Here is a 27,655-nt window from a genome sequence, read left to right as displayed (position 1 = left end):
AGGACTGTCAGGAACGGGCTTGATTGACTCAGGACTGTCAGGAACGGGCTTGATTGACTCAGGACTGTCAGGAACGGGCTTGATTGACTCAGGACTGGCAGGAGCGGGCTCAACTGGCTCTAGACTGGCAGGAGTGGGCTCGACTGGCTCTCGACTGGCAGGAGCGGGCTCGATTGACTCAGGACTGTCAGGAACGGGCTTGATTGACTCAGGACTGGCAGGAGTGGGCTCAACTGGCTCTCGACTGGCAGGAGTGGGCTCGACTGGCTCTCGACTGGCAGGAGCGGGCTCGATTGACTCAGGACTGTCAGGAACGGGCTTGATTGACTCAAGACTGGCAGGAGCGGGCTCAACTGGCTCTAGACTGGCAGGAGTGGGCTCGACTGGCTCTCGACTGGCAGGAGCGGGCTCGATTGACTCAGGACTGTCAGGAACCGGCTTGATTGACTCAGGACTGGCAGGAGCGGGCTCAACTGGCTCTCGACTGGCAGGAGTGGGCTCGACTGGCTCAGGACTGGCAGACGCAGGCTCAAATGAATCAGGACTGGCAGGAGTGGGCTCGACTGGGTCTCGACTGGCAGGCGTAGGCTTGACTGGCAGGAGCAGGCTCAACTGACTCAGGACTGGCAGGAGTGGGCTCGACTGACTCTTGCCTGGGGGGAGCTGGCTCAACTGGCACTGGACTGACAAAAGCGGGCCGGACTGGCAGGAGCAGGCTCGACTGACTCAGGACTCCAGGAGCGGGCTCAGGAGCAGCTCGACAGGCAGTCGTCTTGTTCGCTCTCTTCCTTTGTTTCTTTGGAGACAGAAGAGGACCTGGAACTTGAATTGATGGTGGGAAAACAGGTTGGTCATTGCAAACAGACTCTGGATGTACTGGAGCAGACTTCACAGACTCTGGGATGACTGCAGTGGTCTTGATTGACTCAGGAAAGGTCTCATCTGATACCCGGCTGACTAAAGACCGGAACACACCAAGCCGACGCCAACGAACTAGCTCTGATGAAAGCCAACTGTTTTGTCGTCTCTCATCCCCTCTCTTCAAGGTAAAAAGCTGCTCTTGAACACACAGAGAGAACTACAGGCGACTGTCAGCTATAATGTGCGTTCTGCTACTGCGTGTAATGAGCCAACTGTCTATTACTGCAGATATATTAGTCTATTCGTCCTTCAAAAAGGAAAACCGACGCTGCCGGCTGCAGATACACATAACGTAAACAAAGCAGCGCGTGCTTACCGTTTTGAATATCAATCCTGCTAAACGCTTTCTTTATTCCACTCCGCTCATGTTAATATTGAAATATTTACCAAGGAACACTCAGGTAAGAAGACGTAACATAAGAACCGCTTTCTATCTTTACCGTTTTGACTTCTTTGCTTCCTGTTTTGCTTTTATTCTTGTGCTCTGACTCTTTCACTAAGCTGAACCGCCAATCAGAGTTCTCTCTTTCCCCGATGGCCCGACGCCGATTCAACATGTCGAATCGGGCGAGGACTATTTTCAGCCAACAGCACGGAACTGTGTGCGTATCACACTGAGGAAACTTATTTGGCCGATGCACAAAATCTGCCAGACTGCCGACCGTCGGCTTGGTGTGTTCCGGGCTTAAAACAGACTTGACTGGATCTGGCATGGCTGGAACTGTCATGGATTGCTTTGGGGTGACTAGACTTGACAGACTCAGGAGTGACTAGGATGGACGTGGCAGACTCTGAGACAACTGGAAAGGACTTGGATTGCATTTACTATGACTGCAACAGACTCCCTGGACTCAGAGACAGTGGTCTGGGCTGCCCTCATCCTTCTCAGTCTACGCTTTAACGTTGGAGTCAGAGAAAGATCTTAAATTTGACTCGACGAAAGAGGGATGGCACTATGGTCACTGCATGCTGACTTTAGTGGTGTCAGTATCTGTCAGTTCTGCAGTGATGCAGGTAGTGAGTGAAGTTCCAAAAATCCCAAATTCCCCGTTGCTTCATCTCCCGCTGTGGCAAGGGGTCATCCAGGCAGAGGTTAAAAGAAACCTTGAGGGACGCTTCATCGTACTCAAGGGCCAGACGAACTGAGCAAAAGGCCACACATCCCGGCCCTGCTGGTGAAGCGATAACAATCCCTGCTGGAGTGTCCGTCTCTCTTGAGCAGTTACGGGGGGAACTATACGGATGCTCATTGCTCCTATGTTGGCTGGATCGTTTTGTCACAATTCTGCAAGAGATAGGACCCAGATGCAAATGAGTGGACAAGGGTTTTTATTTACAATTTAGTACAGTCTTCTTATGAAGAACCATTCACCCTTAGTGTATAGACCTTATGTAGCCCCGCCCCTTTTCAGCGTTGCGCTCGTTGTCTTTTGACTTCTGGTCTGTATTTTCACAGCGATCTTGCATAGGTATGAATGAACTGCTCGTAAAAAAAATTCCCAATCGACATTTGTTAAGACATCTGCTTTACAATGCTTATGATAAACATTTCAATGCTCATGATAACTTTTGTTAACTCTACAATAAGTAAATCCACTTCACCAGCTAATTACTCCTCAACAGCGATGCCATAGAAATATACAGAGCGACCGCAAAAATGGAAGTTCAAAGACAATATTCTAAAGATGACGGCGCCCACGTTTCTCTGGTGCATAAGGTCTATAAGGTTCTTGAGTTGCTAATATGGTTCTTTGGAGACTGACAACAGTCTTGATTTTTGGTTCTCTATTGGTTCTCTAGTTCACTTTTTGACTTTCTCAGTTTGTGTAAACCTACTTACATTTTGTTTCATTATTACAGTGTATAATATATTCTTGATTTACTCCTAAAGAATAGTGAAATGTGACAACATGCCCCATAGTTAGGGCACATTGTAACATGACCATATGACAGATTAATATATTATCAAAATGTTATCAGAATTTCAGTTTGATATGCAATTTAATGATTTTAACTAACCTTAAGTTAGCAGTAAATGAGAGAGAGAGACAAGATTAAGTGGTTGCTCAAACAGTCCTCTTTGTTGTCTGAGGATATACTGCAGTCGCCACGGTAACTCTCTCAACTGCCACCCAGAATTCAGAAAATACAGCTGAACTGTTCAGTGCAAACTCATTAAAATGTATGTATACTACATGTACATAGAAATATATATAGGGAAAAAAAAGTATAGGCCTATATATACAAATAATTGAACATTTTTTGTGATCCAAACTATATGTAGGGTGGTCACACTCACAATATGTTCAAGAATGATTTGTGTTAACAGTCAGTACTAGTTTCTCCTCGTCACAATCACACTTTGCTTTGTTTTCTGGGAGCTTGAATACTCTGTAAATCATATTTATTGGAGAGGGAAAAAAAACGTGAAAAAAATCACTTTAATTTAATTGAAAATGGGTTGGGAATAGATGCCGTAAAATCTGTCATACAAGAACATATTTAATAATTTGCTTTTCTATTAGAAAACTAACAATATACTAGAAGCCCATTATTTAATTTTTGAGGGAAAAAAAACACATCACAGTATTTTTCTTGCACAATAGGTCCTTTACTGAAAAGGAATGGCTGCCTTTTATATTCCTTCCAATGGAATCCAAATATTTGGGGGACCTTGGCATCAAAAAGTTCAAAACCTTGTTCTTTATAGAAAAAAATGTTCTTTAGAGCTCCAGCACTTAAATTGTTTAATAATAATAACTAAAAACTAATAATTTAAGACATCAACCTGTCAAACCATTTAAAAAAAATCTAAAAAGAATGTTAGTATTTAAGAATTAATAGTTAAATATAAGTAGCAGAACAGTGGGACACTGTTGATCCCTTTTTTTCCGGTTCATCAACAAAAAGACGAAAATGTTTGAAAATCTGATGGGAATAAACTTCCAATATGCTCATGTAGGCTATCTAGCTAGACCGACTATTAGCATATGGTTGAGTTCATATTGCAGCTTATTCCAGCCAATATCCGCTCACTTAGACAATTTTCAATGTTTTTTAACAGTTTTTTAATAGCAAAAAATCTGTAGAGACGTTCTGACTAGAAAAAATTCGATTTTTTACCTATATGTGACCAAAGCATTCATAGGTTCTCCTCACTAGTGTCTTAATGAAGTCATGTGGGCTGATTATCTTTTTTTTTTTTTGCGGTATGCGTCTCTAATTGCTAATTTGTCCCGATGACATATTTAAATGTCAATCAGGCAGCACAGATCAGTGAAAGTCTAATTATGCAGATTTAGTTAACATGCTGTAATTATAGGAGTGAATGGACAAATTAAGAGGAAATTTAATTGGTTTCTCTTAATGGAACCATCTCTCTGGCATTATCTACATGTCTTTAACCATATTTCAGCACCATACGGTACAATCTTTTTAATCATTTAAATGAAAGTTGTCATCAAAACAACCATTACATTAAAATAGCTCGAACACTTGCCTGTGAAATCTGCAAGCGATTGTGACGGATATTAAAACTAAACAGGACTCAAAGTACACAATTGTATATTTACACCTATTAAATATTAGTTTACTGACTAGTGCAAATACTTCTTTTTATAATTAACAAGAACATATATGTGTAATGCAAAGAATTTTCATCAGCCATTCCTTCAGTCTTCAGTGTCACATCCGGCAGAAATTATTCTTTGCTGATTTATTATCAAAGTTGAAAACTACTGTGCTGCTTAATTTTAAAAAATATATATTTTATATATAACCTGTGATATTTTTGAAAAGATAAAAAGTTAAAAAGAACAGCACTGATAGAAATCTTTTGTAACAATTTAATACCATTAAAACGTTTGGGGTCCGTATTTTTTTCTTTCTTTTTTGTAAAGAAATTAATACTTTTATAAAATGATAGTAAAGATGTAAGCCATAAGGTACGAGAGGCTGTGCTGTATCGTGAATAAGTAACGGCTGAAGGGCCCTTCAGCCGTCACTTATTCACGATACAGCACTTGCCTCGAGTATCTTATTGCTTTTATAAAACGGTTGCCACACAATATTAAAGTAAAAAAACAATGTATTAGTGCAACTTACCCTGACCGTGAACAGCAACAATGTTCCAATGTGTGATATGTATGAAAGCTCAAATAAAAACAGCATAGAACCGCAGTGTTGCGCAGCGATCAGTAGAATAGCCGTGTTTTATCGTGAATAAAGCACAGCTCTTGACCAATCAGAATCAAGGATTGGAACTAAGCTCAAACCACCTCAGATCTGGATTTCCAGCAGTTCAGCATTACTTAATATAATCTCAGGATATTTAGTATATACGGTCTGTGGGGTTTAAAAAGAAAGTCCGATATTGAAATAAAAAACAACATTTCCCACTTTACATTGACAAGAATATTATACAGAGAACAGAATATGAATAAAGGAGCAAGGCACAGCTGCGATCAGATCTCCTCTCTCTCAGCCGTGATGCTTACAGTAAGAGCCGAGCTCAAGTGACACACACTCCTCTATTCCAGGAAACTCTCTTATTAAAGTCAGAGTGTGTTTCAGAACATCAAAGATCTGATGTCATGACTGGTCACGTGGCTCAAAGAAATGTAAAGGAAAACAGCTGGAATTAGTCACATCATGTGTCGTATAGCTAATGTAACGTTTGTTGTTTTCAAAATGTAGCAAAATGTCCACTGTAAAAAAAAAAAAATCCATTAAATTTACGGTAAAAACAAAGCGGCTGCCAAATTTACTGTAAAAAAATACAGTAGCAACATTTTAGGCTTTGCAGACTTAACATAAATTTACCATAAAAAAACACACATTTCATTAATGCTAATTTACCGATGTTGTAATATAATGACAAATACCAATCACAGTGGTGATGAGAGTCACATGATAAAACTAAACTCATCTCAAGCAGCTTTTGCACTTAAAGCTAGTTGAAATGAAGAAGCTGCAGTGTCATTCACACAAACACAATAATGGTAACACACATAATTTTTTTCCGCAAAAATGAAATAAACATTAATTTAACAACATTAAATGTAAAATAAAACCCAAATATACAGTATCTGATTAGAAAAAAAACTAATAAATAGTGAAGAAACAGTTATTTCAGCAAAAATACGTCAAATGTGAAATGTCACGAAGGGAATTGTGGGAATGTCAGTTCACGTTTTTTCACTGTAAATCTAACATGACTTGTTCTTTTTCACTTCCAAAAACTGATATTTTACTGTAAATCGTACAGTTAGATCTATCACAGTTCAAAACACTTTCTGTTAACCAATTAACAGTTTTCCACTGTAGCATTTTTACAGTCTGTTACCGTTAAAATCATGATCATTTTTTTTATTTATTTGTCCTAAATGCTTCATTTCTAAATATATAAGCATTGTTGGTTATTATGGTTAGTGTTCAGGGCCCCGTTGTTTTGTGTGTTAGGGTTAGACTGTTCGGTTCTCATCTTGGAGTTGTTGTCATGGTAACAGATCCGTGAGCTCCGGAGGAGGTTTGTTTAAAGTCGACAGGATTAGATTGTGGCTTTATTAGTATAGGTGATACTGGAAGTTTGTCCTAGATACATTTAAGAGGACAATTTGTTAAGAAGGACAGTAATCATTTAAAAATATAAAGCATCTGTAAATGACATCACATTAAGCTGTATATTGACATTTCTACATACAGAGTTTGTGTAGGCCTAATGATCAATGTCATCAAGTGAAATTGACCATGTTTTTTGGTACTCTTTGGTACCCCATTTGTGCGCCCATGGTCTGAAAACCAGGTGTGTTCAGGCGCATTGCCATGCTGTTTAGACCATATGCTTAGATTGTTAAAATGCACCCGTATGACTCAAAGAGAGGAAAATTGGTATGAATCTTCTTTAGTGGACTTCCTAACATATCCTCTAATATATGTTAAAAAAAAACATGGCCGCCAGCAGCCAATCCACTTTTAGAAGCTAATATGGCTATGCTAATAAATATAAAATCTGTACATGTTGTGAAAATGAATATGTGTACCAAATTTTTGTGAAAATCAGCCACAAAGTGGTGCTATTATAAGCAACATTACATTTTAACTAATAACTCCTTAACCGTGTGTGGAAGAATGCTAGAACAATATATATATATATATATTAGTTGTTTTCCACCTGAGATGAATGCTATCCACTAGAGGGAGCCACATGATAAGGAATCTTTTTTTTTCAATATGTTTTCATCCCTTTGAATGAAAATAAATGGTTAATCTAGTTAATTTGCATAACTATTGTGTACTGAGAGTACAGTTTAATTTAATTAGTAAATGCTTCATTTATCCTTCTCTCGCGTCATGTAACAAATCCTTCCCTCATGGGTCAAAATGACCTGAAGCCCTAAAATTACAATTATTTATTTTTTTTTGTCCAGAAAGCTTATTTTATTTCATTTTGATAATATTTTTTCTTTGAATGCATTTTTTTTTTTTTTGGAGATTTCATTTTTATTTGATTCGATTTATCTTTTAATTACTAGATTTAATCTCAATAAGTAGTAATTTAGTCATTTAAGCGCATTCCTTACATACTTTCACAAACTTAAATTAAAAATATCTCACAATTTCATGCATAAATCTTTGAATCCAGCTCAACTCATTTTACATTGAGTGTCTTCGCCGACCTCTTGTGGAATTTCTTTAATATAACATGATATTTCAACGCGTTCTCATCCCAAAGCGCCATATAGGACGCTTTTGCAAAAGCGTAAATATCCAACGCACATGGCACCCTTTAAAGTCTAATGAAACGCTTCGGTTAATGGTTAAGTTTAGGTATGGTGTAGGGTAAGGGTTAGACCACTAGGGGGCGCCTTCTGCCCAAATATATCTGCGTCTCATTTCACGTTAAAGGGTGCCATGTGCGTTGGATATTTACGCTTTTGCAAAAGCGTCCTATATGGCGCTTTGGGATGAGAACGGGCTCGATATTTCATGACTCTGGCCAAGAGAGGGCCTCATAGCTCTATATGGAACAAATGAGCTGTTCCGCTGGGTCCTAAAGTCAGAAATTTTCAGTATGCATTCAGATACACATGTAGACATTATAAAAAAGTAAAAGTTTTAGCATTTTTTATTTTATTTTAAATTTTTAGCATTTTTTTCTATGTGTACTGAAGCATTCATCCCACGAGGGAATGATTTGTTACTTTTTTAAAATTTGACCACAAAACTCCTAGAATCCATTTTTTTTGTGGTTCTGATGAACACTAAATTTTTCAAAAGTCCAGGTCAGAATGACTCGATGGAAGAATGAGGGTTGACTTTAATACACACCAATAAAACACATTTTTCAATTTAACAGATATGATATATTGCTGTTCGCTTAAAATAAAGAACCAATTTTGTGTCTTTATCCATCTACTATATATTATAAAATTTCTATAAAGACACTTCTTCCACACATATTATGATCACATGACACGCCTTACAGCTTTTCAAACAGGGGTATTTTTTTAACCCCTCTTTAAATCTCACGGTAAAGAGGGATTGATTTCCTTTAAAAGTCAGTTGCCCTTTTGACACATGCGTTGCTGTAACCCTTTCCATTCAAGATGGACTTTGCAATAAAAACCACATCGTAAGCTGCATTTTAATGATCCACGTGGGCCATTGGTGCTTCGACCCCTGATGATTGACTTTTATGACCATATTAAAACAGACACCACGTGAAATATTTGTCACAACCATTTAAAACGAAAGCAAAACAATGATTAAAAGACCCGGCGTTCAAAATGCTTTTTGACTAGTTCCTTCACAAGCACACACATCAAGAGGGTTTCCAGTCGGTTGTAAGTAAACGCACCGAACTGCCCTTTCTGCATCACATTAACTTCCACATCACATTCCTCCTGTCCTGAGAGCTGATTGGCTCTCATCCCTTCTGTCTGGATGCATATCCCACAGCCGCAACTCCTGATTGGACGGCAGCGGCAGAGCAGCGCGCGAGCACGGTGTAAAGCTCCAATGGCGTTGTGACTTGTGTTTAGAGGACCGAAGGGGGCGGAGGACGCACCACTGGGAGGGTGGATGGGGGTTGGGATGAGGACAGGGTGGAGTAAAACCCAAACAGGATCAAAATGATCAGCTGTTAAATGCAAAACATAGTAGGCTAGTATGTGTGCTCATTCTATAACTTTTGCTGTAAATGAGTAACAACATTCATATGGTCAGAGTTTTGCTTCATTTATGTTATTAGAGCAGCCAAACCAAACTATTCATTGAAGCAAACAGTGGATTTATTTTTAGACGCCAGATTTCATGATGTTAGCAACAGAAATATTTGGTGATAAAGGGATCCGCGAGGTAATGCAGCACTGTTACTGACTGCTAATAAAAGCAGAACAGGACCATATTTGCATTTTAATAGCTGGAGGGATTTGCGTTCATACAGGCGATGTGGGGGTTATACAGAGGTCTGTGAGGGGGGTTGTGTCTATACACCCCCCAAATCATTCATACACATCACACTTAATCATAATACACACTCTTTGGTCTCCTTTATAATCAAATCAGATCATTTTAATTCAGCCACTGTGTTTGATCATTTATTGTCATAACACATACTACTAAAGCAGAATCGAATAAACTTTGCGTTGTGGCTTTGATTATTTATGAGGATTTCGCCATGGCAGTACCTTAGCAAAATGCCTGAATTTTAAGATTAAGTCTAGAAGTTTTCAAACTTTTTTGTTTTATTTTTAAAATGAAAATAGTATTTAGCTAAGAAAAGGCTATGCCTATCAATTCGATGCCTTTGTTTTCGTTGTCTCCACTGAATAAAATAACACATTTTATACATTTTGAACAATTTAAAAAAAAAAATTTTCACTAAAATGTTTCTTTAAAGGTTCTTTACACACAGTAACAGTTTAATTTAGAACCTCACCTCCTGAAGAACCCTTTATATATGCTGAAATGTTGTGTGTGTTATTCCCGCCTTTTTGTTTTTCGAATCTTTAACTGTCAAAGACTGATTTCTGGAGCTCAGCTTTATAACTTCACAGACAGACAACATACTCTCAACAGGTAAATGATTTCTCTCTTAAAATGTGTAAAAAATAATAATAATAACTTTAAAATGTTTAATAATTTCCTAACAATCATGTCTTTTTCTCTTTTTAGTTTAACAGAACATGTAAGTGTGAGCAGCTCTGTTCGGTTAAGCATACTAATCTTCTCTTCCCCACAAAGTAATTAACAGAGATGTAAAATTTGATCCATATTGTTTGATTTTTATGCCTACAGTTCTGCTGGTGCTATCGGTTTTTTGTCGAGAGCTGCGGGAGCGCGCATGACTCCATGACTGAGGGAGCGCGTGCACGCGACAGAGGAAGGGAGAGTTCTTCTTTCACTGCTCCATCCGGGAACTCTCCCGAATTAGCATTGACAACCGAAGCGCAACTTTTTCCCCAGGCAAAGTGAAATCACGCCGCGCACTCGGACAAAATATAGTTCCACATTTTTCAACTCAAAGACTTGGAAATAAAGCCATACGATACGGATAGGCCGTTCGGGCGTCTGCCGTGTGGATTACGGAGTGAATTGACGTGACTGCTGGAACCTTTAGCTCGCTTTCTGAGCACTTTTGTTTATACTGGCGTAAAGTGGGTGATGAGTCTTACGGCCAGTAAAGAAGCGAGAACTTGCTGTGCAGCCCGAGTAGTTCTTGCGATTGTTATTGTTGCTTTTAAAATATTTGTATTACGCCACAAATAACGCGGATCGCGTCGAAAGTGGAGGAAAAGTGCTTCTGAAGTCGGAATATGGAGCTACAAGGCCTTCAAGAAGCACTCAAAGTAGAAGTCCAATGTCATCAGGTAAATAAAAATGGCATTTTGTTCAAGCTTTCCTGGGATTCTTACGTGAATAAAACGCTATAAGAACGGACATCAGCCGTGTTCGAACGCTTTAATTCGGTTGGAATTCGGAGCCTTTTAGAGTCATACAACGGTAACATTCTTTCGCCTTTATGACGCCATAATCACTTTGAGCGCATTTTGTTAAAACGTTCTTTGATGCACTTTCACGCGTGCGGCGTGTTTTTTAGCGATTTGCACTAATAATGCGGCGGTTTTGTGTAGCGATCGGGACGAGACTTGAATATTTATGAGGTTCAAACGGACTCGCTGCTCGCCGCTTTGTTCCTCCCTCATATCCTAACTTGAAACACTTTCAACGAAACGCATTTTCGTTGTTTTACTTCGTTTAGAAACTAGTTGCACTGATGAAGCGGGACCCGCAGGTAATTCATTTTATTTGAAGCGTTGAAGAATGGGGCATTTACATTGGGGCGAGAAACTTTATCGGCATCACTAGTTCTTACGGAGGTCCTCAACGCTTTGTCCTTTACGTGACTTTGCCAAAAACACAAGGGGGGTTTGGGAAGTTCTGAAAACATCTAGGTTGTTTTCGGGGAAGAATCGTGTTGATTAAATGTGTTTGGTGAGCTCAAGAAACAACTACATTAAAGGCATAGCTGCCCTAAGTGGAAAAACAAGTAATAATTGATTTATTAGGGATTATATTTGGCCTCATGAATGCATTAAGTGACATTTTAGAAACATATCCTCCATTCATACAGGGAAAAAAAACACAAAAATACTATAAATTAGCTGGGTTCAGTGAAATCACAATAAACAACATCGTCTTGGTTCTTAAGTAAATTGTAGCGTCCATTTTTAGTAGGTCGACATGTTTCTAGAGAGTTTGTGAAGGAAAGTTGCTCACTTCCTCGGCCATGTTGCATTAAAACATCGCTGTTCAGTGTGTACATAACCTCAACGTACTTGTTCGATACTTTATCGACAGTCTTCCCGGTGGGTTATATTTCGTGGTCACATGACGACGTGGTAGAATTTGATTCGATCTCTGCAGTTCACTTTCACTTTTTTTTAATAATCGCGACTCGAAAAGCAAGGTCATCAATACTATAGCGTTCCGATAGCAATTATTCATGTGTGTTCACGAGTAATTCGTCTGCTTGGCCTTGGTTTGTTGGCATGTTAGACACAAGCTCTCAATCCTTCACTGAATCCGTCTGTCTGTCAGAATGACTGGATTTTGAGCCGGTTCGGTTGGGACTTTCAGTTCGTAACGCAGTTTCAGCACCTCGGACAGCGGCGCGCGCCTGCATTTCAACGTGTTTTAAATGTCAAATGTCGCCACTGTGTGAAATGTTTGTTGTGAGGCTTTTTTTTTTTTGGTGTACCCCAGTTTGATAGTGGAAGCTTCCATTTTGTGCTGAAGGGGTGTTGGTTTCTTCCTAACATGGAGCAAAAGTCTGCAGAGTTTCTGGCTGGGGGGAGGGCTCATTCATGGCCATTCTGGAGAGGGGGAAGGGAGGAGAAAACACTAGTCAGCATCACACAAGACACTACACACAAGCCTCTGTAGGCCTTATAGCACTCCTTATGAGGTTCTCCTAATTAATAGCGTCTATCACAGTTCAAATGCTTAACAATACTAACTTATTCATGCTGAAGAGTCAAATAATGCTGTACATACCAGAGGAAAAGCATTCAAATACATGACATAATGGGCTACAAGTATGATGTATTTGTTATTGTGGAATTATATCAAAGGATATACAGTATTATAAAGCACCATGATGTCTCTAATGCAATAATCATACCCATATTTCACATTCAGAGATCTAATTCCACAAAGTAAGGTATCATAATTCACCGCTAAATGTAGACCTTTTAAAACATAAAACGGCGCTTTCATAACCCCAACTAAGGCTGTGACTTTGCAGTACAATTTCTAATTTATTCAACAGTTATTTTCCCCTGTTTACTATTAAAGTCTTGAAGAAGTGAATTGTAAATGTATTGCATGTAAAAATCCAGAATGCTGCAAAGATAACCACCACGTTTATAAGTGAAATCTTAAGTGTTTTGTCAATATTAAAGCTTATTTATGCTAAATGTTGTATTCGTGTGTGTCTAGTCTAACTAGAAATATGTAACTGAACATGATGGGTTTTTTTTTTGTCCTCCGGGCCTGCACTACTGACCCATCCTCTTAATATTTCACCCGAACTTTCATTTGAAGGAGGCTTGTAAATGAATGCAGATGATGGAAGCAAAGCCTCCAGTATTTATTAGCTGAGAACATCATAATTGTGTGAAGTATCTTGTGTTCCCCCGCAGGGCAAACATCTTTCATCCATATATAAATATCTGTCTTAGCTTGTGAGTTTTTAACACATATATTGTGCGAGAGGGTTTTGTATTGTTGTCGTCTTGCTAGTTGTTGCATCACTGATCCAGAAACACTCATAAACTTGCTGTAAGTCTTGAGCTTTGATTTGCTCAATTTTTTGCTCTCTCTCAAGGCTCACAAATCCATGCCAGACAGATCCCTGTGTGTGTGCCCCCTCATGAATTTGTGTGTTTTGGAAAGGGATAAGGTTTTGATTCCTACAAAAATCTCCCTGTTTTGTTAGTTTGCAGTAAAGCATTTGCAATGTCTGTTTATTCAGATTCATAGAGATGTGACCCACATTTCCATGTCATGAATGAATAGTTCACCCAAAAGAAGAAGTACATACAGGTTGAATAAGTGTGATGCATTAGCACTTGTATCTCTTAGCTTGAAAGCAGTTGAGCGTTGTGTCCAGAGTGATTTATGTAGCACAGTCCCACAGACTGACAGCAGCTTTAATGTGCTGCATATGTGAAAGCGTTTGCCTGGAATGACGCGTTGATGTAATCGATTACGTAAATAACTCGATTCACGTTGAATGCGTCCAATCGCTGTGATGTTCATGGTCATTCAATGATGGCGGCTCTGACTCTTGGGCATGTTGATATTTTGTGCTTGAATGGATAGTTCACCCAAAAATTAATATTAGTCCATGATTTACTCGCCCTCAAAGACCCTTAAGTCATGCTAGGTGTATATGAAGAGTTCAGATGCAAAAGCCTCTAAATGCCATTTGAAATTCTCTTCTAGAATAATCATTTTTATCAAGCTTGTATAATTAAGTTCAGTAATTTCACTTAAATGGCAATGAAGATTACCTATGAATTGCCATTTAAGTGAAATTAATGAACTTAATTATACAAGTTTGATAAAAATTAACATTCTTGAATAAAATTTCAAATGGCATTTAGAGGCTTTTGCATCTGAACTCTTCATATGACATTCTTTTTTCAGGTGAATACAATCTGAGTTATATTAAAACATGTCCTGGCTCTTCCAAGCTTTATAATGGCAGTGAATGGCTGTTTCTGTTTTGTCCATAAGTCCATAAAAGTGCATCTATCCATCATAAAAGTGTATCCATCCATCATGAAAGTGCATCTATCCATCATAAGTGTATCTATTCATCATAAAAGTGCATCCCTCCATCATAGTGCATCCCCTCCATCATAAAAGTCCATCCCTCCATCATAAAAGTGCATCTATCTATCATAAAAGTGCATCCCTCCATCATAAAAGTGCATCCCTCCATCATAAAAGTGCATCTATCTATCATAAAAGTGCATCCCTCCATCATGAAAGTGCATCTATCCATCATAAAGTGTGTATTCATCATAAAGGTGCATCTGTCCATCTTGAAAGTGCATCTGTCCATCATAAGTGTATCTATCCATCATAAAAGTGCGTCTATTCATCATAAAAGTGCATCTGTCCATCTTGAAAGTGCATCTATCCATCATAAGTGTATCTATTCATCATAAAAGTGCATCCCTCCATCATAGTGCATCCCCTCCATCATAAAAGTGCATCCCTCCATCATAAAAGTGCATCTATCTATCATAAAAGTGCATCCCTCCATCATGAAAGTGCATCTATCCATCATAAAGTGTGTATTCATCATAAAGGTGCATCTGTCCATCTTGAAAGTGCATCTGTCCATCATAAGTGTATCTATTCATCATAAAAGTGCATCCCTCCATCATAAAAGTGCATCCCTCCATCTTAACAGTGCATCTATCCATCATAAAAGTGCATATATCCATCATAAAAGTGCATCCCTCCATCATGAAAGTGCATCTATCCATCATAAAAATGTGTATTCATCATAAAGGTGCATCTGTCCATCTTGAAAGTGCGTCTGTCCATCCATAAGTGTATCTATTCATCATAAAAGTGCATCCCTCCATCATAAAAGTGCATCCCTCCATCTTAACAGTGCATCTATCCATCATAAAAGTGCATCCCTCCATCATAAAAGTGCATCTATCCGTCATAAAAGTGCATCTATCCGTCATAAAAGTGCATCCCTCCATCATAAAAGTGCATCTATCCACCATAAAAGTGCATCCCTCCATCAAAAGTGCATCTATCCATCATAAAAGTGCATCTATCCATCAAAAAAGTGCATCCCTCCATCATAAAAGTGCAGCTATCCATCATAAAAGTGCATCCCTCCATCATAAAAGTGCATCTATCCATCATAAAAGTGCATCCCTCCATCAAAAGTGCATCTATCCATCATAAAAGTGCATCTATCCATCAAAAAAGTGCATCCCTCCATCATAAAAGTGCAGCTATCCATCATAAAAGTGCATCCCTCCATCATAAAAGTGCAGCTATCCATCATAAAAGTGCATCCCTCCATCAAAAGTGCATCTATCCATCATAAAAGTGCATCCCTCCATCATAAAAGTGCATCTATCCATCATAAACGTGCATCCCTACATCAAAAGTGCATCTATCCATCATAAAAGTGCATCCCTCCATCATAAAAGTGCATCCCTCCATCATAAAAGTGCATCTATCCATCATAAACGTGCATCCCTCCATCAAAAGTGCATCTATCCATCATAAAAGTGCATCCCTCCATCATAAAAGTGCATCCCTCCATCATAAAAGTGCATCTATCCATCATAAACGTGCATCCCTCCATCAAAAGTGCATCTATCCATCATAAAAGTGCATCTATCCATCATAAAAGTGCTTCCCTCCATAATAAAAGTGCATCTAGCCATCATAAGTACATTGAAACTGAGGCAACTGGTCTCGTTGGACACCTTTAAATTAATTTTAAATGATTTAGACTGAGAATGAAACATTGGGGTGTAGATGTTTTAGCTAGTTATGTATTTGATATTGAAATTGTACTAGAGTTGCTTGTGTGTGTATACGTGTTTGTATTGTTGGATGTTATTTGTTACACTCAAATGTGCTGTGTCTGTCAGTTTTGGCCAGGACGCTCTTGTAAAAGAGATTCTTAATCTCAATGTGCTTCTTTCCTGGTAAAATAAAGGTTATAATAATAATAATTTGATTAACTTGATTAAATTGGAGCACTTTTATGATGAATAGATGCACTTTTATTAATGGATTGATGGTTTATGGACCTCCTTCACTGCCATTATAAAGCTTGGAAGAGCCAGGATATACACTGTATATATATATATGTGTGTATATATAATCCTATTGTATTCGTCTGAAAGAAGGATGTCATATACACCTAGGATGACTTGTTGGTGAGTAAATCATGGGCTAATATTAATTTTTAGGTGAACTAGCAACCCCTTTAATACGGTTGTTCATACAGCATTGGGTTTTATACAGTGGGTGTGATGCCGCGAGACGCATGGCTCAACCAGTTACAGAGCATTTAAAGTGGTTGTATCTAATGGATGAACTTACGATTGGACTCATTTATTTTAAAACTCCCAATCACTGTTAAGCTTCACCCCTCCATGTTTGATACTGTCGCTATGGTTACTGCTATGGATGTTTAGAATGCGGTTGTGACTTAAGCTGTTTGATCATACGGGTGAATGAACATATTCAAACAGCTACTATAATCTCAAGACTGAACAAAACATTTCAGTATTAATCCCCAAAAAAGTGACTGAACACAGCCGAAGTAAACGCCTATACTGCATAAACCTTATCTTTAGTTGTAAATAGTATACATGTTCATACATAGATTAGTTATGGTTATTATTTATTGGTAAATGAACCAAATGATTACTACTAAAGGAACTACCTAACAACGAAAAATAATCGTTGATGAAAAAATAATCAATAGATAAAAAAATAATCGTTAGTTTCAGCCCTAAAGAATCCGAGCGTAATTTTATAAATCTATTATATTCAAATTATGTAATTAAAGACATTAAATTGTAAGCACCGAAACCCATAAAAGAAAATGGTCACCATTTACTCACATTTGTGTCAGTTCAAACCTTTTCTCTCTTCCACTGAACACAAAGTCGAATGGACACAAATATCATATTTTCCGTATCCATCTTGTGCTTTACAGTCCCATAGTTTCAAAGCCAAATATGGATTGAAATTGAATTATTGATGTGGCGTGGGTTTGATTTATTCTCGTCCGGAACAGGATGTTAAAACTCCGGCTTAGGGCTGGATTTGCCGAGGTACTTTTACTCGAGGAAATCACATAGCATCAGTTGTGGAGATCTAGTGAGTTCTTCATTCGTTTTCCCGTGCTGTCCCGAGCCAGGACGTGAGCTCCTCTTTTTTGGCGTTGTGGTTGGGGAAGCCCTGCTAGTTTGAGAGTGAGATTTTTGACCTGCTTTGAAAGGAAGAGTTCATCCAAATTCACAATTCCGTAATAGGTTTTCCATATAAAAACGACCAAAAAAAATCCATGACAATTTCAAGTTTTCTGAAGTCAAATGTTAGCTAATAAACAACACAAATTGATGATGTTTTTCACTCTGCATTTTTCCGATCAAAAATATCGCAGGTTTGAGGTCAAAATCAGTGCTTGACATCAGTCTATATAGTCTATAAAGTAAAGTTCACGGGTAATACCATGAACAAGGCCATCACCCTGATCTCATTGAAAAAGTTTAATTTACTTAAAATGTTCAATTTAATTCACAGACTGAAAACTGTTTTCGAACAGTTTGGACTTTAACGCACTGTATCGTGAGCCATGTTTCGTATCATTTTGTGAGGTACCCTGTGATACCAACCCTAGTCAATGCTGTATTTATTGTTTAAAATTCTTAAAGGGATACTTCAGGATTTAGCATTAAGCTTTTGTATTAGTAGAAAACCTATAGTATTTTCGAAGTACCATGCTTTCCACCCTCATATCCCCCTGAGACGAGAGATTTATGTATTTTTTTTGTCTGCAAAAATCATAATTTTGCGTCATCAGAGGATTTTTTGGTCAGAGGCTAAAGACTACAGTCAGTAGTAGGGTCTGTCCCGCATGTCCTCAACCCGCCCATAGAGGGTGATCACACTCACAGAATGAACACATGGTGTCGGCCATCTTTTTTTGTAAGCTAAGCTAGCAGGCTCTTGTTCTGTGGAGAAAGCTGAGTAGTAGGGGTTACCGTCCTCTTTTTCCCGGACATGTCCGGCCGTCGATGTCCGGGATTCAGCTTTTGCTTTCTGCAGTCGCCATTCACTGTTTACATGCAATCTAACTGAATTCATTCCATTGGTGAATCTGAATGTAGTGTTTACATGAACGCTAAACAAGTGATCGGTTGATGTGCGTTTGAATATTGCTAAGGAAATCCCCGCTCCTCTGTGAGAGATATGAGTTTGTCTTACAGGTGTCGCTCATCGGTAACCACGCCATCGGCCTTGCGCCATTCTCCCGCGGCCCTCACAGTAAACATGATGAATGGCGACTGTAGAACGCAAAAGCCGAATCTCTGACGTTTTGGGCGATCTCGAAACACATTTTCGGGCAGACTCATCACAGAGACTCACAAGTAGCTTAGACTTGTTGTTTAACTACTGCGCTCTGTTACCGGTAGGCGTGGCCTCCTAGGGCAGTGAAGCAAGTGCGTTCTGGGAGTTGTTGTCTTTCATCCACATTAGCCAAAAACACATTTTCTGGCTTTTCTCAGTCTAGAAAGCTCCAAATTCAAAAATAATTTCGCATTTCTTCTACATTTTAAATACACATTCATCTCTCCAGAGGTGAAGTATCCCTTTAATAAAATGAACGGAATTTGATAGCTAATTGAATGTTTAATCTCAGAAGTAATAAAGCACAAAGCTTAATGGAAGCCATGCTACAAAGTTTTGTTCATTCATCAGGTGAAAATGACCAAAAAATCGAACGCCGCCTTCACACTGGCAGTTGAAATCCTCTCCGATACGAAATCCGAAATGACCGGAAGTCATTCATTTCCTATGGGGATTCGCAGACCGCATGCGAAAGGGTCCAAAATGGGTCCGACCGAGTGCGGTGCGAAGAAAATCGTGTCCGTTCATCATCCGGATGTGTTAAAAAAATGTAATTCTTGCGAAAATCTACGGACGGTTCCTATTCGACAATTCCAGCGTAAGTTGAGCGTTGCTTTGGTACTGATAAACAAACCCGAATTCTTCTAATGATTTTAGAACCATGAGTTGTCATGTAATTTTTTTATTTTCATGACTTTCTAACGTTGTTAGGGCAGTCAATACAATTAAATTGTAGGCAGACATTGAACTATTGACCACTATACCACTATCCCAGACAGCAAACTGACATTGAATCAACGTGGAAACGACGTCTCTCATGACATCGAAACAACGTTGATTTTGCTCATCGAATTAACGTTGAACCAACGTCAGACGCGGCATTCTTCAAAGCTAAATGAAAATCGAAAATTGGTTTGCTTTCATAACGTTGAAACAATGCGTTGATTTCAAGTTGATTTTCCGTTAGTTTTGAAAGAATGACGCGTCTGACGTTGGTTCAACGTTAATTCGATGAGCAGATCAACGTTGTTTCGATGTCATGTTTCTACGTTGATTCAATGTCAGTTTGCTATCTGGGATATCACATTTTTTAGCCGACCTGACATGTCAACGTCCTCAGCAATTTCCTTCATATTAATATCTCTATAACCCTCATCAGAGAGATCATACAAAACTGACAGGCTCAACCTTTCTTATCTCTCCGCCATTTTTGTTCTACCCGCGTCCGATGCATTTCACCATGTAGTACGACGTCCGTTGGGGACGTATTGCGTATTACGGAGCTGATTTCAACTGCCAGTGTGAAGGCGGTGTTAGGGTTTAAGAATTGCTATTGTTTTATTGAGAATTCGATATTGGTTTTTTTTTTTTAAAGAGGTTAATAAAGAATCTTCAATTGTTCTCCTTTTGTGTTTTTGCCGCGTGTTTTTATTTTTTGTACAGAACATTCAGAAAAAAAGGCCTTTTGGTTAAAACATGGTTTCGATTGCATCACTTCACGGGATGTGGACAATATTTTTTCTCAACATAATAGAGAAGCAGAATATCAAAGTCACTTGAGGTCACAACGTCATCTTAAAGTGCGCGCCATCCATTTTTTATCGACAGGATTGATATTTTTGCAAAGTTCATCCAGATTTGATAAACTGGTCGTTTCCAATGGCAACACAGTCTGATACTGAGGACGACAGATGTGCGAATCATTCGTGTTCAGACATGATGTTTGAGCTCAGTGTGTGAGGTTATAAGACCTGTAGGAAAAAGACATGACGGACAGCTTCATTTTAATGATTCTTGGCGTTTTTGATCCGTCCTTGTGTCTCATAGCAACACCGTCTGCGGTAAATCATTCATGCGGTTATTTCTGTTGACGTACTTCACTCTATTATTGTGAAACACTTCTACAGCCATTCATACACAATCTCATAAGACATTAAATCATGCAAGTGATTTATGCCTTGCTTTATAATAGTTGTGAAGCATTAAAGCTGTTCAGACCAAAGTGATCAAGTTTGTCATTACCTCAAGCTTTTAATGTTGTTTACACTGTTTGTATAAGATAAAATATAATGTAAGTCGACAGCATTGCTGAGCATTTCTGCAGTGATCCAAAGACAGTCTCAAAAACACAGTTTGAAATCATTTGTGTTGCTGATGTCACAAACTACCTTGTAAACAATCAGGTCAACGTGTGATCGTCAACCAGTGGATCTCTGAGCTGAGTCGGTGAGGGAGTGGAGGCGGGGCTCATTTGCATATATTTATAGAACCGTGTATACTACATGAGGCATGGTTGTAGAGTTTTAAGTCATGAAGAATATCTTTTCGAGCAAAAAAACTTTAAAAATGTCATTTTGGTGATCAAAGATGACTTTTAAAGGAGAACTCCGGCGAACAATGAACCTTTGGTCTAATAAAACATCGGTACACAGTCAACCGTTCTCTGAGTTTTGTTTTCATGATAATCGAATGTAAAGAGTTTTATCTCTAAAAGCTGTTTAGCGTATAATGCTAGTAATGGGGGCATTGACTAAGTAAAAAGAAATCGCTAGTTTATACCACTAACAAGGCTCAAAATAGCCCAACACTAACACAGTAACATAATGAGGGTCCATACATACAAAACGAAGCATTGAGAACTTTGTAAGTGTACAGACCGTTTAATAAGAAGATACTTTATGAAGACAGTTCACTTCGTGTATACAGACAGGAGCCATCTTAGAAAATAGTCTCGATAAGTCAAACCACGAACGTCGTGCTGAGTGATCTGAACTGTATGAAGTTCAGCGAACTTCTGACGGCGTTCGGGGATCGACTTATCGAGACTATTTTTTAAGATGGCTCCTGTCTGTATACGCGAAGTGAACTGTGAAGTGAACTTTTTACTCTTTACATTCGATTATAATGAAAACAAAACTCAGAGAACGATTGACTAGGTACCGATGTTTTATTAGACCAAAGGTTCATTGTTCGCCGGAGTTCTCCTTTAAGGGATAAAATGATTAAGTACAGAGGAACTTTATCTTTATTTTTATCTTTATCTCCAAATCCTATGAGTTGAATTTAACTGTATTTTGTTCGATTCGCAATTTTCTATTTAAATATAATTCCAAAAAAGTATATGTTCTTATATACTGTAACAACATGCAGCGAGTATGTACTTATATTGTGTCTTGTTAATGTTAATTTGTCACTCAGATGTTGTTCTAATCTTGTTGAACTTTCTTTTGTCTAGGGAACAAAAAGGGAGATGTTTAGTAAAATAACAAAGCTGCTCTAATCCACAACTATTTCCAATTTGTCAAATTCATACCAATGATTTTTTGGGAGGAACGACCCCATTAGTGAATCAGGACTAATATTTCTGTCTGTTCGTCACACTAAGCTATCATATAACATCAGAAGACTTGGAATATAGTGGATTTTTATGATGTTTCTTTAATCCTTTTTGGAGTAGTACATTTCTTTAGAGTCCATTCCGTCACTGAGCTTGACATTTGCTTCAACGCTCTGGCTTTCTGTGCCGTGAGACTAATAAGGTAACGAGATTAGATCACGTTAGATGACCAATAGGATTATTTTGTTTGAACAAGTCAACGTGATGACTCTTGGCCCTGTTTCAAAACCTACCTACAGCGCCTTACAATATTTCGGCCCAATTTTAAAGACGGCATTGTAATGAGCTTGAGAAAAAAGAAAAGATTATAATTATAAATATTTAGTACCAAGTAATATATCAATGCGAATAGCTCAACTGAACTTGTTGCCATACATGTATGTTTGTTATTTCCATGATAATGCTGTCCAACATTGTTCTTACTTAGACTTTTTTTTGTTAACTTTACTTAATGTCCAATAATTTGTTGAACTTACTTAAAATTTCGTGGTAATCTGTAGTGTTTGCACGCTACGCCTTCGTTACTCTTTTTTGAATGATTTAATTAATTGACCGTTACAATTTTTTTGCGGTCTCTTGTAAGTATAACCCCAATAGCGATAGCAAATAAAATTGTAATGGTAAAATAAAGCCAAAAATAGAAAAACAAAGCAAATTCAATTATTCATGCCACAATGCACTCTGGGAGTACACTTCCTCATATCACAGACAGAATTAAGTTGACAACTTAAATGGATTAAGTTGTTGCAAGTAAGTTATGCTTACTTAATGAAATTAAGGCAACGAGTTTGCATAGTAAATTGGTTTTTACAGTGTAGTATACAGCGAGGCTGTTTAGTATTTTGGAACAGAACCCAACTGTCTGTCAGATTTACCCCACAATTTTCTCAAAAGATGAAGTCTCAACTTGCTGTACTGGTTTTGACGTTCCGGTCCATTTCCCGCGCAACTTAAAGTGATGGAATATGATGCTTGAATAGTTTTAAATGTGTTTGAGTCAGCGTTACTCTGGCCAAAGCTCTTCATAATTTATTGTTTTACAGATTCTGACCATCAGAAATATAGTGTAATTTGCATTGGCATGCACTTTTTTTGTTTATATGATACAGTACGGTGGCCCAGTAGTGCACAACTCAAGGAAATTTAAAAAATCAAACAGGTTCTCAACACGACGAAATCAAGCCACGACAACTCAGTTGTGCAGTTGTGTTGTGGTTTGATTTCGTTGTGATTAATGTACTATTTTTGAACACTTACCAGTTTTTTTTTGTAAGAATGACTGACCAAAATGCTTTAAGTTTATGTTAAAACGGTGGAAAGTAAGTTTATATGCAATTGAAATACAGGGATCTAGGCCTCAATGTTTTTGGATTGTGGCCATTTTGATTAGCATGTTGTCGTTTTAGTGCACTGTAGTACAGTCCAGGGGGCGTGTTCTTTCGGATGCCCCGCCCCTCGTCTATTCCGTCTGCTCTTCTAGGCCATCAGTAGTTGATGCATTATTGAGGTATCCTTAAAATACATAAAGACTGTTTAATGATTGATGAAATGTGAGGTTGTGTCTTTACGCTTATGTATGTTTAGTGTTATTGGGAGGACAGGGCAAGGTTTTAATAGGTCACCAATGGTTGGTACTGTATTCCATGTGTGTGGGTGTTTATTACCACCCACTTCGTTTTAAATATATAAAAAAAATGCTTTTGCTGCAATCTATGAGCTCATTTCTTTCTGAAGCCTGATTCAGCTTTGGAATCATGCCATGAAAAATAGATTTTTCCTGATTATGGTCGAATAAAACTGAACAAAATGTCATTTCCAGTCCAAAAAAGAGCCTTTTTTTGTAAAAAGAAAAGCACATTTTTAAAGTTTTCATTTTGACGAAAACAGAAACTGAGAATAAAGTTTATATAAAAATCAATTAGGGCTGTGAAATGATTTATCGCATCCAAAATAAAAGTTTTTGTCTACATAATATATGTTTGTGTACTGTAATTATTTTGTATAGTATAAATACACACACTCATACACATGCATGTATATATTTAAGAAATATTTGCATACCTATAATTTATATTATATATAAAGATAAATAAATAACACATTTGTCTTAAAGTGTGTATTTATATATAGAAAATAATAATACACAGTACACACACATATAATAATCAACTCAAAAAATGCAGCCGTATATAAACAGTTTTTATGTCATATTTTAATTGATATATTTATGTTTCTACTAAAAAAACTTAAATGCGGACTGTAATACAAACTTGTTTTTCAAAACAAGCATATTAAATTTATTTATTCAAGCATATTAAATAATTAAGACAACAATGAAAATATGTAGCAAAATGCTCCTCTCTAGAGATATTTTTGTAGCTATAAGCTATATCGTTAAAGAGCATCAAAATGACATTTATTGCTCGAATTTTCGTTGCTGAGACTTTTTATAACAAAAGTAACAACGCATAAAGCTCATTGCGGTTAGTGGGTGGTAGTCACACTTCAAGTAATGTTTGTGAAGTTATGTTCATGCATCAAAAGAACACTTCATAATTGGGTTTCGGGTTGAGTAGCATTATGGGATTGAAACTCAAGCTTTATGATGGCGCAGTCTTGGTATTCAAATGCTCTCAGCTTGTGTTTCTACAGGAAACTGTTCTTATATAAAAACACAGTTGAATGTGAATGAACAGTAATGAGGGTTAATTTCTGGAGGAAACATGCAGCCTTGCATGGAACAAAGTGTTCAGAGAATTGATTTTTTTTCTAGTAAAGTAAAGGCTTGACTGCCGATTCATATTTCACAATTCATAGGACGTCAAACTAATTATAATTCCAAGTAATGCTGCTTTACTGAACTCTCATGGCTCAAGAACTCATTTGCGCAGCCATTCATTTATTCGTTTATCATTTATTTTTAGAAAAACAGGAATCTCATACATAGCTGTATGCAAATCTTTTATCTCTCTTAGTTAATTAAAATGCTAAACAGATTACAGATTTAGCAACTGTATATGGACCGCATGTCTAAATAAATGTAAAACTAGAAGCAATAAGGCAAGTTATTTTCAACCACTGACCTATTTCTGTTATTGGTAGTTACATCATTCGCGTAAAGAGTCTTGTTCGTGCCTTTACTGAGGGTTTGAACTGATGATGTCAGAGTGATGTGTGAGTCATATATCTTGTAGGAGAAACAGCTCAATAAAAGGATCATAACAGGAGGAACAGCAGTTTGTTGCGTTATATGCACTGAGCTGGTCTGAATCAATCGGCACTTGTACGTTGTTCGATAGAAATGGGACCGTCCTGTGTTTTTCAATGGTTTAAGACTCTTAAAGGAGTAGTTCACTTTTAAAAAACTTTTGCTGATAATTTACTCACCCCCATGTCATCCAAGATTTCTTTCTTCAGTCGAAAAGATATTAAGGTTTTTGATGAAAACGTTCCAGGATTTTTCTTCATATAATGGACTTCAATGGGAACCAAACGGTTCAAGGTCCAAAAGACAGTTTCAGTGCAGGGCTTTAAACGATTCCAGACGATGAATAAGGGTCTTATCAAGCGAAACGATCGCTCATATAATTAATAAATAACAAAGTTTAAGTTTTATAAGCTCAAATGGTCGCCTTCTGTGACGCACGTGCGTGACTCTCCTGTTCGAACTGGTTTATCAAAATGAACGAATCTTTTTTCGTGTCATTTGGTTCATTCAACGAACTAAATGAACGAATTGACTTGGAAAAAGATTCGTTCATTTTGATGATCGAATTTGAACAGGAGAGTCACGAACGTGTATCACAGAACAGAGCAAGGATAAAGTCTGGAATCGTTTAAAGCCCTTTGAACAGTTTGCACTGAAACTCCTTTGGTTCCCATTGAAGTCCATTATATGGAGAAAAATCCTGGAATGTTTTAATCAAAAACCTTATTTTCTTTTTGACTGTAAGAATGACATGGACATCTTGATGACATGGGGGTGAGTAAATTATCAGCAATTATTTTAAATAATTTTTTTTTTAAAGTTTCTTTTCATTTATGTTTCCCATTTTAAACCCTGCCAATTAAACTCTGAAAGAGATTTGTGTGATTGTAGTAATTTAACATCAAAATTAAATAGATTTTTTTTTTTAAATAGAGAATTTATTTAATATTTTATTACACAAAACCCCACTTACAGCAGTTTTGGTTTCAGGGTTGAAGGACACAAAGGTGCAGATTTAGTTTGGGACCAAATGTTGGTTTGTTGGTGTTGATAAACTTGAGGTTATCAATATCGTTTTGATCTTTTTGTCTTACAATTACTGTAGTAGCCAGATTGAATGTTACACAATAATGTAAAATTTGAGAAAATGGAATGAAATTATTTACTTATTGAAATGCTATAGTCTTCTTTCCATGCTATAGAAAGGGTTCAGGTGAAATACTAAACCGGTTTGTGTAATGTAGTAATCCTAATACGCCAGAAATAAAAAAAAAGATTTAATGCTCTCACTCAGTGAGGGTTTACCTAGTTTGGGACCAAATTTTAGTTTGTACTTATTGATAAAGTGTTGACTTTTGGTAACATGGTGAAACTTAACACGATTATTTGTGTTAAAATTGAGTAAAAGGAATGATTCACTTGTCTTCTTTCCATGCTGTTGGCAGGGGACAAATGATGTCACATCCAGCGTGTCAGCAATTTTAAGGACAGAGAATATTTGCAATGTTTGGAAAATCATGCGGCATCAGATTTGCACACAAAAAGTGGGACTATAGGGTTGGGTATCGTTTGAATTTGAACGATTCTGATTCCGATTCCTTGTTTCGATTCCGGTTCCTAACGATTCTCGATTCCGATTCTTCTAAGAGGCAGGGTCAAAAAAGTTTAGCTAACCTTGCTAACCAACGGCCTTTCGGAAAGGAAATAATCCTTTCTGAAGGAAATACTCCTTCTGTCACAAATTTTGCATTTTGCCGAGAAAATTTCGTAATTTTTAGAAAAGTGAAGCCACACTTTGGACCGCCGACGTAAGCTACTCATGTTCGACTCGCCAACACTTCCGGTAGACGCTTCTTCGTTGGTGTTGTTCAGCGGTTTCTTCTTCCGCTCGCCGGACTGTGAATATTGAAACTAGGAATCGAAATTTTAACTTTTGAACGATTCCGGGAAAAACGAACAGTTAGTCCCGATTCCAATCGATACTCGTTACTCGATACCCAACCCTAAGTGGGACACACCTAAAAATGAACTTTTCACTGCGACAAATTAAATATTAATTCAACAAATAGTTAAAATGTTGTACGATTGTTAGATACGGTTCAGACGGGCAAAAATCACACATTAATAGAGGTGGAAACGAACATTTGAAAACCTACTTTTCCTGCTTGGTTTATACGTTTATAAAACCTAATGATTCTCACGACAAGAAAAGATGGGATTTTGGGCCTTATAAATACTTAATATAAAGTCATGGGACACCAAAGAGTACTGACTGTCTCCAGTTATAAATGTCACTATGGATGGAAGCATGTTTCAGTTTAGTTATGCTTTATCCAGTGTTATCTTGGCATTTCTAGCACATGGTGCTTCAGGATTCATTAAAGATGTTCTCCTGGCGTCGTTGGCATTCAGCAGCCGGAAGGTGG

At 37.7% G+C, this 27,655-nt stretch overlaps 1 protein-coding gene across 2 annotated transcripts in view; it reads left to right on the top strand.

Moving 5' to 3' along the window:
- Positions 1-10,304: 10,304 nt before the first annotated feature.
- phf21b (PHD finger protein 21B) overlaps positions 10,305-27,655 on the top strand; it is a 61,701-nt gene continuing 44,350 nt past the window's right edge. Inside the window, exon 1 of one of the 2 annotated variants that reach the window (XM_089126745.1) lies at positions 10,305-10,793. In XM_089126745.1, coding sequence (XP_088982871.1) covers positions 10,740-10,793 — 54 coding nt within the window. In that variant the 5' untranslated portion in view covers positions 10,305-10,739. The remainder of the gene's footprint in view (positions 10,794-27,655) is intronic. The other variant, XM_039650679.2, reaches the window with a different exon arrangement.

The sequence above is a fragment of the Pimephales promelas genome, chromosome 24, assembly GCF_988280905.1.
Source record: "Pimephales promelas chromosome 24, fPimPro1.hap1.1, whole genome shotgun sequence".
Taxonomy (NCBI): domain Eukaryota; kingdom Metazoa; phylum Chordata; class Actinopteri; order Cypriniformes; family Leuciscidae; genus Pimephales; species Pimephales promelas.
This window is presented reverse-complemented; position numbering and strand designations above follow the sequence as displayed.